The sequence below is a fragment of the Pelobates fuscus genome, chromosome 6 (assembly GCF_036172605.1).
Source record: "Pelobates fuscus isolate aPelFus1 chromosome 6, aPelFus1.pri, whole genome shotgun sequence".
Classification (NCBI taxonomy): Eukaryota; Metazoa; Chordata; class Amphibia; order Anura; family Pelobatidae; genus Pelobates; species Pelobates fuscus.
The window spans coordinates 269,839,669-269,856,520 of NC_086322.1; the positions used below are offsets into that span (position 1 = coordinate 269,839,669).

The 16,852-nt window shown below is 42.2% G+C and overlaps 1 protein-coding gene across 1 annotated transcript in view; it reads right to left on the minus strand.

Moving 5' to 3' along the window:
* The window catches only part of LOC134566161 (protein-glutamine gamma-glutamyltransferase E-like), a 122,117-nt gene that overhangs the window by 36,860 nt on the left and 68,405 nt on the right, over positions 1-16,852 (minus strand). Inside the window, exons 10-11 of the mRNA XM_063425866.1 lie at positions 4,084-4,401; positions 3,692-3,849 (exon numbers count right to left, since the gene is read on the minus strand). Coding sequence (XP_063281936.1) covers positions 3,692-3,849; positions 4,084-4,401 — 476 coding nt within the window. The remainder of the gene's footprint in view (positions 1-3,691; positions 3,850-4,083; positions 4,402-16,852) is intronic.

The window sequence follows — 16,852 nt, forward strand, 5'->3', positions numbered from 1 at the left end:
AGACCGGGGCCGGAATATGATGTCATATTCCGGCCCCGGTCTATTTCTAGCGCGCGAGGGAGGGGGAGCAGAGACAGAACAGCCTGCTCCCCCAGCAGCCGCCAGAAGAGCTTCCCCTGCGGCCGACATACAAGCTCTCCATGCGGCCGCAGGACACCCACATGTCTCCCCGGCCCTCAGGTGCCGACAGCCCACCGGGAAATTTCCCGGTATCCCGGTATCCCGGTGGGCCAGTCCGGCCCTGACTGCAGCAATTAGAAGAGAAGAAAGACACCTTCTCCAATGTGCCCGGGTATACCCATTTGGCCACTCACCGGGTAGAGACATCAGATCAACTCCCACTACGCCAACCACCATACCGAATCCCAGAATACTAGAGAGCATGCGGAAGGAGATTCAGGAAATGCTCCAACTGGGCGTGGAGTCCTCCAACAGCCCCTAGGCATCCCCAGTAGTCCTAGTTTCAAAACGGGAGGGTATGACCCATACGTGTGTAGACTACTGGAGGCTAAATGGTAAGACAATGTCAGATGCCTATCCTATGCCAAGCATAGATTAGTAGCTAGACAGGATGGCTAGGGGCCAGTACCTCACTACAATTGATCTTTGTAAGGGGTACTAGCAGATCCACAGAAAGAATGGCCACTATATGCTCTGCAACACACAAAACACCTTTAAGTTAAGTGTTCCCTCAAGCACTTAAAATAGTAAATAATACAAAAGAAAAAAACAAAGGCAGAGATGTGTGTACAACCACCAAAAAGTAATAACAGATAATACAACCTGTATAACACTCTGTAGAATCTACCATAAGCACTGTGTGTCAGGTGGAATAAAATACAAATATAGTGCAATCACGGATCACAGTGTGCCAAGACACTGTCTCTTGTCCCCAATTTCAGTGGAACACTTTTTTTGGCCATTGGTATAGACAAAGTAGAAAGATATTGGAGAGGGGGAAATATAGAAACCCTACTGAATACCAAAGAAGCCCAATGGAGTTTCAATTTAAAAACTTTAAAATATGGTTTAAACCAAGAAATAGATTTGTCAGGGCTTATTTAGTTAGGTCATTCAATCTGGAGTATGATTTTTTGTTTTTATTCCCTTTTTCTGGTCTATATAGCTCTACGGTCTCTTGGGACTTGTTTTGACTATTTTTTAGTTGATATGTTTATTCTTTTTTATGTATATACACACACACACACACACACACACACACACATCTTTGGTACGAAACTAATACTTATTTTCCGAGTTACAGATATACGGAATATACTGAGGAAGGATTGCTGTGCCTTATATATTATATAGTTTTTTTTTATTATGTTTTATTATTCACCATTCTTTGTTAGTTATTTTTATTATTTTTATTTTTCATTTATTTTTTTTATTATATGGGAGGCTTATTCGTGCAACCTGTAAAAGGCTCAACATGACAGTCATGATCTATGGATCAAGAAATACAGGATAATTTAATCTTTGTCATATTTATATTTTTTACATTTATCACATTTATTAATATTTATGGATGTTTTAGTTTAAGGATTGATAATTGAATTAATACCAAACTTCATTATCATGTTCCTATAGAAATTTGGTGGTATTGCAGAGTGACTTAATGGCACGTTCATCTTTTCTCTATGGTCACCTTTCTTTTATGGTGCCTTCATTAGATTTATACTGTTTTGGTGAAGCTTTTTCATTATATGATGCTTATTAATAAAAAATACAAATACATAACCCCTTTTTTTCCCATTCGGTCCATATTCATGACTGCTATGTTTTTCCTTATAAAATCATTATGTCATGGTATTGTATTATGTTAAGCAATTTAGGTTGATTTTCATATATATATTAAGATTATTAGTCCTTTTTACAAAGGACTTCATTTCCCATGATGCCCTCTATTTCACGAGATGTCTCACGGCATATATGTGCTATTACATTGCCAGCCGGAACTTTTTCGCCCACCGGGAGTGACGTACACAGAAGGGCTACATGCGTTCCACAGTGGACCGCACGCGATCAGCTGCCGCAAATCCACAGCGAGTCTATACATCCCTGAAGAAGTCCAGAACGGGATGAAATGCGTTGGATTTTAACCCCTTAGGGACACATGACATGTCTGACACGTCATGATTCCCTTTTATTCCAGAAGTTTGGTCCTTAAGGGGTTAATCTTTTATGTACTTCTTATTTACTTTCTTTTACTTTGGATCTGTTATCCTGAGTGCTGCTCCCCTACCTGCTGAGTGTCTGAATCATCTGCTGTACACTTGGATACCACAGTGATGTGGAGACATGCTGTTTTACCTTTGATATATAGTAAGTGCAACTTGTAGAATACATTTTTTATATATTTCCATACAGTCTGCACTATTTTCTTTCATTTTTTGGAGTTATTTAAGAAGACATTCCCACCTCAAGATATCCATGGCTGGAAGACTCATCATACCCATATTATTACCCTAATATTGAGGGAGGCACACCTGTCTTTCTAGTGAGTTCTCTACCACCCTTAACCCCTTTTCTGTGACCATTGTATTGCACTATATTTGTATTTTTTTCCCACCAGACAGTGCTTATGGTAGATTCTACCGAGTATTATACAAGCTGTATTATCTGTTATTACTTTTTGGTGGTTGTACACACATCTCTGCCTTTGGTTTTTTTCTTTTGTATTATGTACTAGCAGATCCACTAGTCACTGAAGTCATCCCTAAGTCGTTTTTTGTCACCCCCTTCGGTCTGTACCAAACCTATATGGGTTCCAGGACTATGCCTGTGCATATATGGATGATATCTCCATCTTCAGCTTTACTTGGCAGGAGCACTTGACCCATATAGGAGAGGTCCTAGATAGCATTAGAGAAGCGGGCTTAATGCTTAAGCCTAGCAAATGTAACATAGGCATGGCCGAGGTACAGTGCCTCTCACAGAGTGGGATGCAGGCAGCAGAAGCCTGAACCCACTAAGATTGAGGCAGTGGCCCACCCTCAGGACGAAGACTCAGGTGTTCGCCTTTCTTGGGATGGCAGGGTATTATAGGAAGTTACTGACAATGAGAACAAAAATCTTGTTCGTCCACCCACTGTAAAGCGCTGCGGAATTTGTTGGCGCTATATAAACATAATAACAATTCAAGACTATGTCATGGCCTCATCTCTTTGAACATTTAAGGTAGATTAGATTTTGAATTTTCCCAACATGACTCAATTGAAAATCTAGGGCATAAATATGTGTACTTATATATGTTAGAGAGGAGAGAATTTGGATGTAGAGTTGCTGCTACATTTTACAAAGACTGAGAGGTTGACTTGTTTAAGAGGGTATGTTATTCCATTCTTACTAATATTTCAAGCATATACTTTAATCATAATCCCCGCTGTTAATTATTTTAATGCATCATTGCGTCTTATATTTAATAAAATATTTTAAAAGACAAAACGTTATTGTTTCCAAGACAATCTCTATTTATATTATATTCTCAATTATTTATATATTTTAAATAGAGAAACTCTTACCAACTATACCACATTATTGCTAAAGAGATCTACGCAGTCAGACCTGGTAAATTCTATGCTTTAAGACTTTAGAGTGGTAAATAGGGGTACCATAGCAATTGCAATAGAATTTCTTTCAAATTACTAGGAATTCATTTAGCCTTTTATTCCAATAGAAAGCATACCTTTATCAACAGGCGAGGTTTGGACAGTGTTACCACTGATTGAGTCACTAAAGACCCTTCTTTGTCGTCAAAGCACACTGCCACAAATCGTATCAAGTTGTCATTTTTGAGAACATTTTTATATTGAGAATACGTAATGGTGTATGGCATTTTCTTTTCTGGGGGAAAAAAAAAGTTGGTAATTTGTGGAATATCAAGATTAAAGAACCTTTGTAAAATTACATCTTAAACTACACCTATAAAAGGTAAGAACTTACCAGGATCCTGAAGACATTAAAAACTGGACATTTCCCACAGTTAACTCAAATATATATTGTTAAAACAGGAAAACCCAAATATGTAAAGTATGACAATAATTGACAAACTCAACTAAAATTTACAAGGGATATTACCTTCATTAGGTCCCAGACTAATAGACCGGGTTTCAATTAGGATGTCTTTCAGTGGTGCCCTGGTATAGACCATTGTGTGCACTCTCAGATTGACTTCAATAACTTTTGTTTCATCATTTGTGTTTTTAAGGATAAGTGTGGTGGTAAAATCCTCTCCAACTTGTGATGGTTGACCCGGTTCAAAATTACCCGTGAAGTCTGGTTTTGGTGCTAGATTTTCAGGATTCTCAATAGATTCTCGTGCTGTGGACATTAAAGATTGTTTTCTTAACACGATATTCTGAGCCTTTGTCAATATTTCTCTTGCTTTTGGAGTCCCTAAATTAAAAAAAACGTGACAGAAAATGGTTTACACATTTTTTTTACATTGATGCCAAAAGCCAGTCACTATTTCACTTATCTGATCTAGAATTGCCCTTACCACAGTTTAGAAATACGATGCATCACTGTGAGCAGAGTTGCTAACACAACTCCATAGCAGTAAATGTTTTATTAACGGAGCAGAGGATTTTCTTAGTATGTTTAATAAGGAAGTTACTTTGCAGAAAGAAAAAAAAATTGGTATGTACTGCAAAAAGCTGTAAAGCTACCTTACGCTGCACTCTATACTAGACTGCCATTCCATACTACTACTCCCCAGTCTATCAGCACAACACAATGCAAGCATTCCTTTGCACAAGTGTTTCACTTCATACACGCCAACCCCGCACTGTTAGAGGGATCTCGCACGCTCTCCGACTTCGAGATATACTGTAAAACAAAACAACGCTCAACCTTTTATAGACTCCTCCAGACCAACCACACCAGCCCCTTACTCCACCTTCATAGATTCCCGTCCCAAAGACCTCAATATTCAACTTACACCATCTTCACACAAATACACATGACTATCTGCACCAAAGTACAGGAAAGTTGCTACAAGAGAATTTTCAGGTGGAATTCTCCGTCCAAAATACATTTCCCATTTCCAAACACACCGAATCTTTGTTGGAAGTACTCTCAACCAGGGGAGTCCATGGCTCATACCTGGTGGCATTGCCCAATAATCCAAAAGGTACTGGATCAATATTGTGAAAATGACCACTATGGTAACAGGAATTAAACAATCTCTTACTCCACACACTAATATTCATGATTCTACTTCACCCCTCCCCAAGCCTCAGCGAATTCTCCTTACCCACCTCATAACGGCTGCCAACCTACTCATTCCTGCCAAGTGAAAAAACCCTGAAGCTCCATCAATCGGGGAATGGATCGCTAAGGTAGACAGACTCAAAACCATAGAGGAGATCCATGCCTCCATCTCTCATAAATATACATTCTTCCAAAGTAGTATGGGCGCCATGGGTTAGATTTATGGCCGATACAATCTAGATGCCAAAATAACACATCCCTCGACGGCTTGGCTTAACTGCAGGAGGGATCTTTTTCCTCCGGTTGCCTTCCCCCCTACTTCATCCTCTTACTTAATCCTCCTAAGGTACAACTAACGCACAGAGCATCTGTGCCCATACCGAACTTGGGGGCCAAGCCTCCATCCCTTAGCCCATTCTCCCTTTTTAAACCTCCAGTTACTGTTTTCATAGCTATACACTTAGTATACGTTCTTTCATATAAGTCGATGCAATGATAACATATCACAGATATGCCCTCTATCACCAAAATGGGGGACTGGACAACCGGTAAACACCAACTCCCCCCCCCACCACCACCCCCTCTCCCACCCCCTCTCCCACCCCCCACTTACTAACACTGAGTAAGTGCATACCCTAGAATCTCCAAAGTACACATGGCAAAAAATTGGTCAGAGCAACTTACCTGATTTAATGTGATCTACAAGTTATGATAAACATACAGACATCAAATGTAAAGTCTAATTGAGCATCTGTAGCCATAATATAAAGCAAAACTGGACACCTGCCAACACATGTCACGAACAACAATGTTGTACCACTTGAACAAATGTTATGGTGTTGTACATATGTCACGATCATCATTATTTTACCACTTGAAAAAAACTTATGGTATTGTTTTACTGTCCAAATTTTGTATACCCAAATATTGTATATTCAAATGCTTACAGTAAAAGGGTAAAAAAAAAAAAGATATTTTTTTTTTTTTAAAGTCCCTCCTCCTTCCATACAGTCTTTTAGGAATCTTTTCACTATTATTTTTATTTTTTTGCCACCTTCCTATGGGTCTACCAGTCACAATTCAGCCTCTCTGTGCCTTAAGGACCAAGTAAACAGGTTGGGTCAGGTTTTAAAAAAAAAAAAGTTAGTACATTTTACACCACAGAGACATCTTTACACACACACACGCCTTTATTTGCAGAAGGCAATGGCTTAATGAAGAAGCCTTTATATGATCTTCACAGCCTTCTTTCCTTTGTTTTTTATTTTTTTCTCTGCGGATCCTATATGTACAATTGCATTGTACTCACTTTCTTCGCCTGTGTTGTTGAAGCCCTGAGACAGGACCAAGGATCTCCATTTGTCAATTTTGATTCACCCACACAAATGGCGAACAAAGGTAGAGGCATTCGTCACTTTGATATGCTTGCTTTGTAGGTATTCCGTCCCTCGTGAGAGTTCGCAAAAAAAAAAACAAAAAAAAAAAAACAATTTGATCACTCAAATTCAGCGTGAATGTGCTGGCTTTCCTGGTCGCCTGTACTAAGAAGTGCCGCCATTTATATGCATTGCGCGAATGTTCAGCATCTTCAACCGCAGAAGAGCGAATCTTCTGTTTTTTTAAAGGGACATTTAGCCCTAAATCTATAGAGAGACCGTATCAATATTTTGAAAAGGTTCTGAAAAGTTACTGAAATGTTTTGAAAGACATCTTACGTTGCCTAATTTTTTTTTTTTTTATATATTTTTTTTTTTTTAAGACTGGATTATTCAGGGGAAAAAAAGACAAATTAAAAAAATTAAAAAATTAAAAAAAGAATAGGTTGGAAGGAGAATTCCCCTTAAGGAAGCTAGTTGGAAAAAGTTTAAATTATAGATTGCTTCTCCCTCTGCCTCACATGGTTCAGTTCCAAGAAACATAGGTGAGCTAATACGATAGATTCTCATCTTTGAGAGATACCAAAAAGTTCCTATGTGCCCTATCTTGTTTATATATGGCCCTATGTTTTGCAGCCCAAGTATGAGCCTGGACAGATTGGGGGATTATGTACCTCCAAGAAAACAAAGGCTAATCTAACCATTAAGAAGGCTGAACTTGATGGACGCAAGTCTCTTTTCAGCTATGGAACTATGTAACCAGTGCTTAGAATGCAACCAGATGGCACCTGAAAGGAAACAAATAATGCCCAAGTTGTCTGACTGAGGTAGCTGAAGCACAACCCAAACCAATACCACAGAAAACACTCAAATCCTGGATAACTTAAGTCCTTGCAGAAGATTTTAAGGCTACCACTAAGAATAGGATTCCTGCCAAGCATCACAAAGTGTACACTTGTTCCTCTTCTTCAGAATCTGAACCAGACTTCTTGGAAGACAGAGGATGAAGAATTAGAGATGGAGTACTCCAAGTCAGACTATAAAATCAGTAGAAAAACTGAGATACTCTAAACATTCTTGAAGAAAAATCTGAATTGTTGTAATCAGATTTTTCAAAGATTTAAATCTTTAAGACCTACATTTCCTGTTCATCCTACTAGCGAAAAGTAGTATCCTCTACTGATGGGGAAAAACTGAAAAGAATGACACCCTTAAAAATTAAAATCTATCCATTTGCTTCCAAGGACTGCAGCAGTCATCAAAATAGCCAAACAAACCACTTTGCCTATTGACTCCATGGCATATTTAAAAGACCCTACAGAGAAATGGTTGGATGCAAATTTGATTAAGGGATAGTTAACCCTAGGATCTGCCCTAGCATTAACCATCTGATCCATGAAAGTCTGGCTAGATAACCTAATAAAGGACATCACTAGAAGATTCAGAAGAGATCTTTTTTTTTTATTTAATTTATTTTTATTGAAGAAAATTAGTCATAGAAAACATCCAATTGACACAACCTCATATAAGCGTGAGGGAGCATACTTGACCCTTTGCATGTGAAATGTTAGCATGCACATTGAATGAGTTACGTACATGAGTCAAGAGATTCATTTCTACTTTAGTATAATATTCAGATCAAGGAGGACATAGTGCTAAATAAAAGTGAATGGTAGGTCCTAGGTTGTCAGAGCCTCCTGACATCTGTATGATGTACATAACTTCTTGAAAAGACTCTTACGGGTATGCCTTAGCCAAACATGGATACGCAATAATATCATAGAAAAAAACAGTAGGAAAAGAAGTGAGAGAAAAGAAAAAAAACAAGAAAAGAAAAGGCAAACAGAACTAAAAGTGTACATAGTATGCCAAAACAATATTAAACAGTAATAAACTATTTTGTGACCTAGTTAATTAAAAAAAATCTTCAGTTCCAAAAGGACGAAAAGGAATAGGTATGAAAAACTGTCTCCAAATGGGGGGCGGAGCCGACAGCTGAACCGACTGGTCGCATGCACTGAGAGCTCCGTGATCCTTCGCATTAAACTACGGATAAAACCTTTTAAATTCACCCCCAACCAGAAAAACCCGACCTGACCCTACCTGGCAAACGAGATAGAAATGGGCAGGAAAAGCAAAAAACAAAAACCAGACCCACCATGACCTGGCACAAGCATTGGGGACCTATGGCAGCGAGCACATGGCGCCCTGGAGCCTGAAATGGCCGCTTACTTGGACGACTTCGACTCCGAGGATCAACTCTCGGACCCCGAGGACTCTGTCCTACCCACAGCCCAGGCTCCAGCGCCACCCACACCGCAACCGGACTCTGCCCCGGTCACGAAAGCGGTCATGCAGGAACTGCTGGCGGACCTGCGCCGGAACATCAAGGCTGACGTGGCGGACATGCGAAAGGACATCCAGGGCCTGGCAAGCCGCACTGAAACCCTGGAACAAGACTCTCGCAGCCACACACGGCAGTTATCCACTGGACAACAACAACTAAAATCACTGCAACAGCAGCACCTACTTATGGAGTACAAAATCGCGGCACTGGAGGACTCGCGGCGCGCTCAGAATCTTAAAGTAAGGGGCATAGCGGAAGCGGTCCCAGATACCGAACTGCCTCACTTCATGAGGCGCCTGGTGAGCTCAATAATCCCACCGAAGCAGGCCAAGGGAGTGTGCCTGGATGGCATGTTTAGGATCCTCAAGCCGATGACGGCCCCAGCGGATGCACCATGGGACCTAATAGTTAAATTTCAGAAAATACAAGATAAAGAAGCTGTGACAACAGCCATCAGAGGCAGCACACCGTACGCCTTTGAGGGCATGGCCCTTACGTTTTATGCAGACCTCTCTAGAGGGACTATGGCAAGGCGCACAGCCCTGAGACCATTCACCATCCTGCTCCGCGCACACAACATCAAATATCAATGGCGCTCATCATACAAGCTCCACGTAACCCACGGAGGCACTTCGTACTCAATAGCAGACCTGCAGGAAGCGAGGGGACACCTCTCAGCCTTAGGCCTACCGCAAGACTCTTTGCAGCAATCCCGCTTATCCTCTAAGCCCCATGTGTGGAACCCGGCTACCTCCAAGACATTTGTCCCAAGAGGGCCCACCCACGCCTCTCAGAATGGGGCCCCGGCCTGAGCACCACTTATGGTCCCGCAAGGCCAAGCCACCCACGCTTACCGCTGCTTTGGTGCCGGTCAAAAATGACTATGTGTTATGGTTAACGTTTTCACTTTCTTTGTGTTTGTTTTCTTTTCATTATGATGGCATCTGCATTAATACAGCTTACAAGCACCAGATGTGATGCCCAGGTAGCTGACCAGTTGTAGTAAAGATGTCGGTTTATCTATGTCCCACCTCCCTCACACAGCCCTCATACCCTACTAGGGATACCTCAGCTATTAGACGACACCGAGCCACATACACTTCCCACGCAACTACTCATGCATACGAAGTCTGGGCGGCACAGCCTCCTATCCCACCCATACCCAGGGACGACAGCCCTAACTGCTGTAACTCACCCCAATACCGGGGAATGTACCAGGCCACAAGGGGTAACAGTCATCCACACAAAGGGACGCAATACCCAGGATTGCGTTACACACGACCGGGAGAAATCACCCCTTCCCCGCCTAACCGCAAGCTCAGATCAGCATCCCTTGCGATCGCCCCTCTCACACGCCGACCGCATCAAGTGGCCCAAATTTTCCCACACTGGTGCCCTTTACTAAAACCACTCAGGGTATCATGCCCTCAAGCCAAAACCTAAGGTATGCCCGCCTTGTACAAATGCGTACCCGACCAGAACACCCCCCTTAATCCCCACTATGTGAGGACAACGTTTAAACAAAGTTAAGCTGAGTAAGGGATAGACCAAAAGTAATTATTCACTCAATGCAACTATTCCTTCACTCATGTTAGCGACACCCTAAAACACATGGGTAGACTCTATTGCTAGCTCTAAACTGTTAAGCTCAGTGTCCAATTTGATACCTTTAACCAATACCTACCACCGTTATTGACTTATATTATGTTACGAAAATACCTATGCAAAGTTATTCTGTACTGTTTCATAGCCATATAAAAAATGTGCCTGACATACCAAGTACCTGTTAACCAAACTGTTTTATTGCGCTAGGGGACTACCTTTGGGGTACCTCATAAGCGACTGTTGTAAACCTGTGCACTTCAAAAATAAAGAATTAAAAAAAAAAAAAAAAAAGTCTCCAAATGGCTCCTTCAGGGAGTAATAGAAGTTTCTACCCAGGAAACGTTCAAAGTAATTTAGCCCGTCGTATTCCTAGCCCCCCCAAAAAATCAATGGGGAATGGAGAATGATCATAGACTTCAAAAGAAAGTCACTTATTTATTTAAAAAAAAACAAAAACAAAAAAAAACAATCTTGCCTTTATTGTAAAGTTTTTGCCATACAAACAAGAGGTAGGACTATCACACCTGTATCACACCTACGACTAGAGGCAACGTCTTACCGGGCCTTAGACTGGCCGGACTGAACATGCCAGATAATGGTCATAATTAGAGTTGAGCGAACCCAGACTGTAAAGTTCGGGTTCATACCAAACATTACGGTTTTTGGACCTCGGACCCGAACATATCATTGTATGTTCGGGTTGGAGTTCGGTGTTCGACGATTTAATGGCGCATTTTGAAAGGCTGCAGGGCAGCCAATCAACAAGCGTTTGACTCGTGTGCCCTTAGAAGCCATCACAGCCATGCCTAGTACTGGCATGGCTGTGATAGGCCAGTGCAGCATGTGACCTAGCCTCTATATATAAGCTGGAGTCTCGTAGCGCCGCACGCTCAAGTTTGCAATAAAGTTGTTTTTTAAGTAAAGTTTGCAATACTTGTTTGACATGTTTGTGGTGAGTCTGAAGGTCAGGTGTATAAAAAGTGATATAATCCAGGTATACTAGGACAAATTAATAAATCTAGTCCCTGAGTACATAATTAATAAAGTCCTGGAACACTGCATCCTTTAACATGTCGCATGAGTCAGATACACCGGCACAGGGTTTCTGAGTAGCATCTCTGTTAATGCCATGAAGGCATATATCATTAAGGACACCACAAGGTTACATAGTTACATAGCTGAAAAGAGACTTGCATCCATCAAGTTCAGCCTTCCTCACATATGTTTTTGCTGATCCAAAAGTAGGCAAAAAACCCAGTCTGAAGCGCTTCCAATTTTACAACAAACTAGGATAAAATTCCTTCTTGACCCCAAAATAGCAGTCAGATGTCTCCTTGGATCAAGCAGATATTACCCCACTAATTCGAAATTATATACCCAATGTTTTTGCAAGTATTTATCGCAAAATAGCAGTCAGTAGTGATGCACCGAACTGTTCGCTGGAGAATAGTTCCCGGCGAACATAGCGTGTACGCGTTCGCCACGGCGGGCGAACACATGCGCGGTTCGATCCACCCCCTATTCGTCATCATTTACTAAACTTTGACCCTGAGCCTCACAGTCAGCAGACACATTCCAGCCAATCAGCAGCAGACCCTCCCTTCCAGACCCTCCCACCTCCTGTACAGCATCCATTTTAGATTCATTCTGAAGCTGCATTCTTAGATAGAGGAGGGAAAGTGTAGCTGCTGCTCATTTGATAGGGAAATGTTTAGCTAGGCTAGTGTATTCAGTGTCCACTACAGTCCTGAAGGACTCATATGATCTCTGCTGTAAGGACAGCAGCCCAAAAAGCCCTTTTTGGGGGCTAGAACATCAGTCTGCATTTTTTTTTGTGTAATCTAATTGCAGTTACCTGCCTGCCTGCCAGCTTCTGTGTCAGGCTCACAGTGGATACTGTGCCCACTTGCCCAGTGCCACCACTCATATCTGGTGTCACAATAGCTTGCATTTAAAAAAACAATTTTTTTTTCACTGTAATAGATTAATTAGCAGATAGTTGTCTGCAAGCATCTGTGTGTCAGGCCAACAGCGTGTACTCTGCCAGTGTGCACATTGCCACTCATATCTGGTGGCACAATAGCGTGCATTTAAAAACCCACAAACTTTTTTTCACTGTAATAGATTGAATAGCAGTTAGTGGTCTGCAAGCGTCTGTGTGTCAGGCTCACAGTGGATACTGTGCCCAATTGCCCAGTGCCACCACTCATATCTGGTGTCACAATAGCGTGCATTTAAAAACAAAAACTTGTTCACTGTTATATATTGAATAGCAGTTACTTGTCTTCAAGCGGGTGTGTCAGGCCTACAGCGTGTACTCTGCCAACCTCTGCCAGTGCACATTGCCACTAATATCTGGTGTCACTTGATTTGCGACAGCCCGACACGTTGGAATTCAACACTCCTAATGTTCGACCTCCTGCTCCAACAAGAAAAAGCCAATAATTAATATTTGTATGACCGGGGTGCTAGGACAGCCTCTGGGGAGCTGCAAATTTTTTTGCCACATTACTGGACGCTCATGCGCAATGCCTGTAGGTTCATGCGTCATTTAGAGGAGGTGACAAACCTAGTCAGTCACACCGAAGGCACCATCAGCTACATCATACAATTTGTTTTCTGCCTGGAGCGTGCCCTGCGAAGAGTGCTGGATCAGGCCGTAGATGAGCAAAAAGAGGAAGAGGAAGAGGAAGAGTTGTGGTCACCATCACCACCAGAAACAGCCTTATCAGCATCGCTTGCTGGACCTGCGGCAACGCTGGAAGAGGATTGTGAGGAAGAGGAGTCAGAGGAGGAATGTGGCTTTGAGGAGGAGGAGGAGGAAGACCAACCACAACAGGCATCCCAGGGTGCTCGTTGTCACCTATCTGGTACCCGTGGTGTTGTACGTGGCTGGGGTGAAGAACATACCTTCATTGAGATCACTAAGGAGGAGGAACGGGAAATGAGTAGCTCGGCATCCAACCTTGTGCAAATGGGGTCTTTCATGCTGTCGTGCCTGTTGAGGGACCCTCGTATAAAAAGGCTGAAGGAGAACGACCTGTACTGGGTGTCCACACTACTAGACCCCCGGTATAAGCAGAAAGTGGCTGAAATTTTACCAAATTACAACAAGTCGGAAAGGATGCAGCATTTGCAAAATAAATTAAAAAGTATGCTTTACACAGCATATAAGGGTGATGTCACAGCACAACACGAATCTAACAGGGGAAGAGGTGAAAGTAATCCTCCTCCTCCCACGACCACGCCGGAGAGGACAGGACGCTTTAAAGACGTGTTGTTGATGGAGGACATGCAGAGCTTTTTAAGTCCTACGCATCGCCACAGCCCTTTGGGATCCACCCTCAGAGAATGACTCGACCGACAGGTAGCAGACTACCTCGCCTTAACTGCAGATAGCGACACTCTGAGGAGCGATGAACCCCTTGACTACTGGGTGTGCAGGCTTGACCTGTGGCCTGAGCTATCCCAATTTGCGATAGAACGTCTGGCCTGCCCCGCTTCAAGTGTCCTGTCAGAAAGGACCTTCAGTGCAGCAGGAGGTATTGTCACTGAGAAGAGAAGTCGCCTAGGTCAAAAAAGTCTAGATTACCTCACCTCTATTAAGATGAATGAGGGATGGATCCTGAAGGGACTGACAGTGGGCAATACATTAGACTAAAAAAAGCCTGATGAGATGCGCTGCCTTGGGCTAAAAATGGTGACCCTATGTAGGAGGAACAGTCCCTATTCTGCTCTGTGTCTGTGTGTATCAGGGTCCCTGAGGACAGGTGTCAATCCATATCTGCCAAGTGACCCTATGTAGGGGGAACAGTCCCTATTCTGCTCTGTGTCAGTGTGTATCAGGGTCCCTGAGGACAGGTGTCAATCCATATCTGCCAAGTGACCCTATGTAGGGGAAACAGTCCCTATTCTGCTCTGTGTCCGTGTGCATCAGGGTCTCTGAGGACAGGTGTCAATCCATATGTCAAGGTGTCAATATGTCATATGTCAGATGTCAATCCATATCCATTGTGATTTAGTAATGTTAGGTGATTTATGCCCTTTATGGATTAAAACCAGACTCTGCATCAACTGTGTCATTTTCCATGGGAGTTTTGCCATGGATCCCCCTCCGGCATGCCACAGTCCAGGTGTTAGTCCCCTTGAAACAACTTTTCCATCACTGTTGTGGCCAGAAAGAGTCCCTGTGGGTTTTAAAATTCGCCTGCCCATTGAAGTCAATGGCGGTTCGCCCGGTTCGCGAACGTTTGAGGAAGTTCGCCGTTCGCGAACCGAAAATTTTATGTTCGCGACATCACTAGCAGTCAGATGTCTCCTTGGATCAAGCAGCTATTACCCCACTAATTAGAAATTATATACCCAATGCTTTTGCAAGTATTTATCCAATTGCAGTTTAAACATCTGTATAGACTGACAAAACCACCTCTTTAGGCAAAGAATTCCATATCCTTATTGCTCTTACTATAATAGAAACCTTTTCTTTGCCTTAGATGAAATCTCCTTTCTTCCAGCCTAAATGTGTGACCTCGTTGTCCTATGTATAGCCCTGTTTATGAATAGATTTCCAGATAATGGTTTGTACTGGCCCCGGATATATTTGTATAATGTTATCATATCCCCTCTCAGGCGCCATTTTTCCAAACTAAAGAGATTACATTTTTTTTTACCTTTCTTCATAACTAAAATGCTCCATTCCTTTTATCAATTTTGTAGCTTGTCTCTGCACTTTTTCTAGTGCCATGATATCCTTCTTTAGAACAGGCGCCCAAAATTGCACAGCATATTCAAGGTGTGGTCTTATCAGTGATTTATAAAGAGGCAAAATTATATTTTCATCTCGAAAATTTATGCCCCTATTTATACATGACAAAACCTTACTGGCCTTAGCAACGGCAGATTGACATTGCATATTGCTGCCTAATTTGTTTTCTATAACAATTCCCAAATCCTTCTTGTGTGTGGTTATCCCTAGTTCACTACCATTTAGGGTGTAAATTGCTTGTGCATTCTTAACCCCGAAGTGCATAACTTTGCATTTCTCTACATTAAATTTCATCTGACATTTTAGTGTCCAGTCCCCCAATCTATCCAAATCCCTCTGCAGCAAGGCAATATCCTGCTCACATTTTATTACTTTCAATGGCTTTCAATGCCCATTTCAAGATCATTTATAAATATGTTAAATAGAAGCGGTCCCAAAACAGAACCCTGAGGGACCCCACTTACCACTTTTATCCAACTTGAAAATTTACCATTAAATGACAACTCGTTGTACTCTATCCTTTAGCCAATGTTCTACACAAGAACAAGAATATTGAAGACTAACCTATTGTGAGGAACCGTATCAAATGCCTTGGCAAAATCCAAGTAGAGCACATCCACCTCAACACCCGGATCTATACTACTACTTTCTTCTTCGTAGAATGCAATTAGGTTAGTTTGACATGACCTATGTTTCATAAAACCATGCGAGGATGAACATGTGACACTCACCTGTCCAGGCCCGGTGGGAATGCCGGATTTCCTGAAACTGGGTACATTGGGTACCCTGGAGTTGTGAGGGAGAGTTTGTACCTATTTTATACCCCAACTTTAGCGTGGTACCTATGAATGTTTGCTCCCATATTAAGGACCTTGTCTCCTCCACTGTCAGCCACACTGCGCCCGCCAGCCATCTAACTTTCAAGGCTGCACCAGATCTTCTTGGTCCCGGTCTTATGCCAATCCATCATTCTGGACAAATTAGTAGTTTGGTAGTATGTTTTAAATGAGGGTAATCCTAGCCCCCCTCGAGTTTAGATCTCATAGGTTGCGACATACGAAGTCTGGGTCTCTGGCCCCTCCAGATGTAATGCACCACAGCCGTGTTGAGGGATTTGAAGAAAGCGAGCGGCAGAGTCAGGGGTATGTTCTGTAAAAGGTAGAGGGAACGTCCTGGGGAGGACGTTCATCTTTATGGAGTTGATTAGCTCAGTCCAGGAGAAGTGGGGTTCTAGCCATGTCTTCATGTCCACTTGAAGGCAGTTAAGAAGTGGTTGAAAGTTAAATTCATACAACAATTGCAAGTCACGTGCTATTTAGATCCCGAGGTATGTTAGCCGATCCTTGCACCAACGGAAGTGGTAATTTGAGATCAGGAGTTCCAGGTCTCGGTCCGATACAGAGATGTTCAACGCTTCCGATTAATCTGAGTTGAGATTAAAATTGTAAATGTACCAAAAATAGAAGAAATAAGGTGTGCTTAGCGCTAGTACAAAATAGCACAATATCCCCATTGCCAATGATCATCTACTTCGGCACAAAT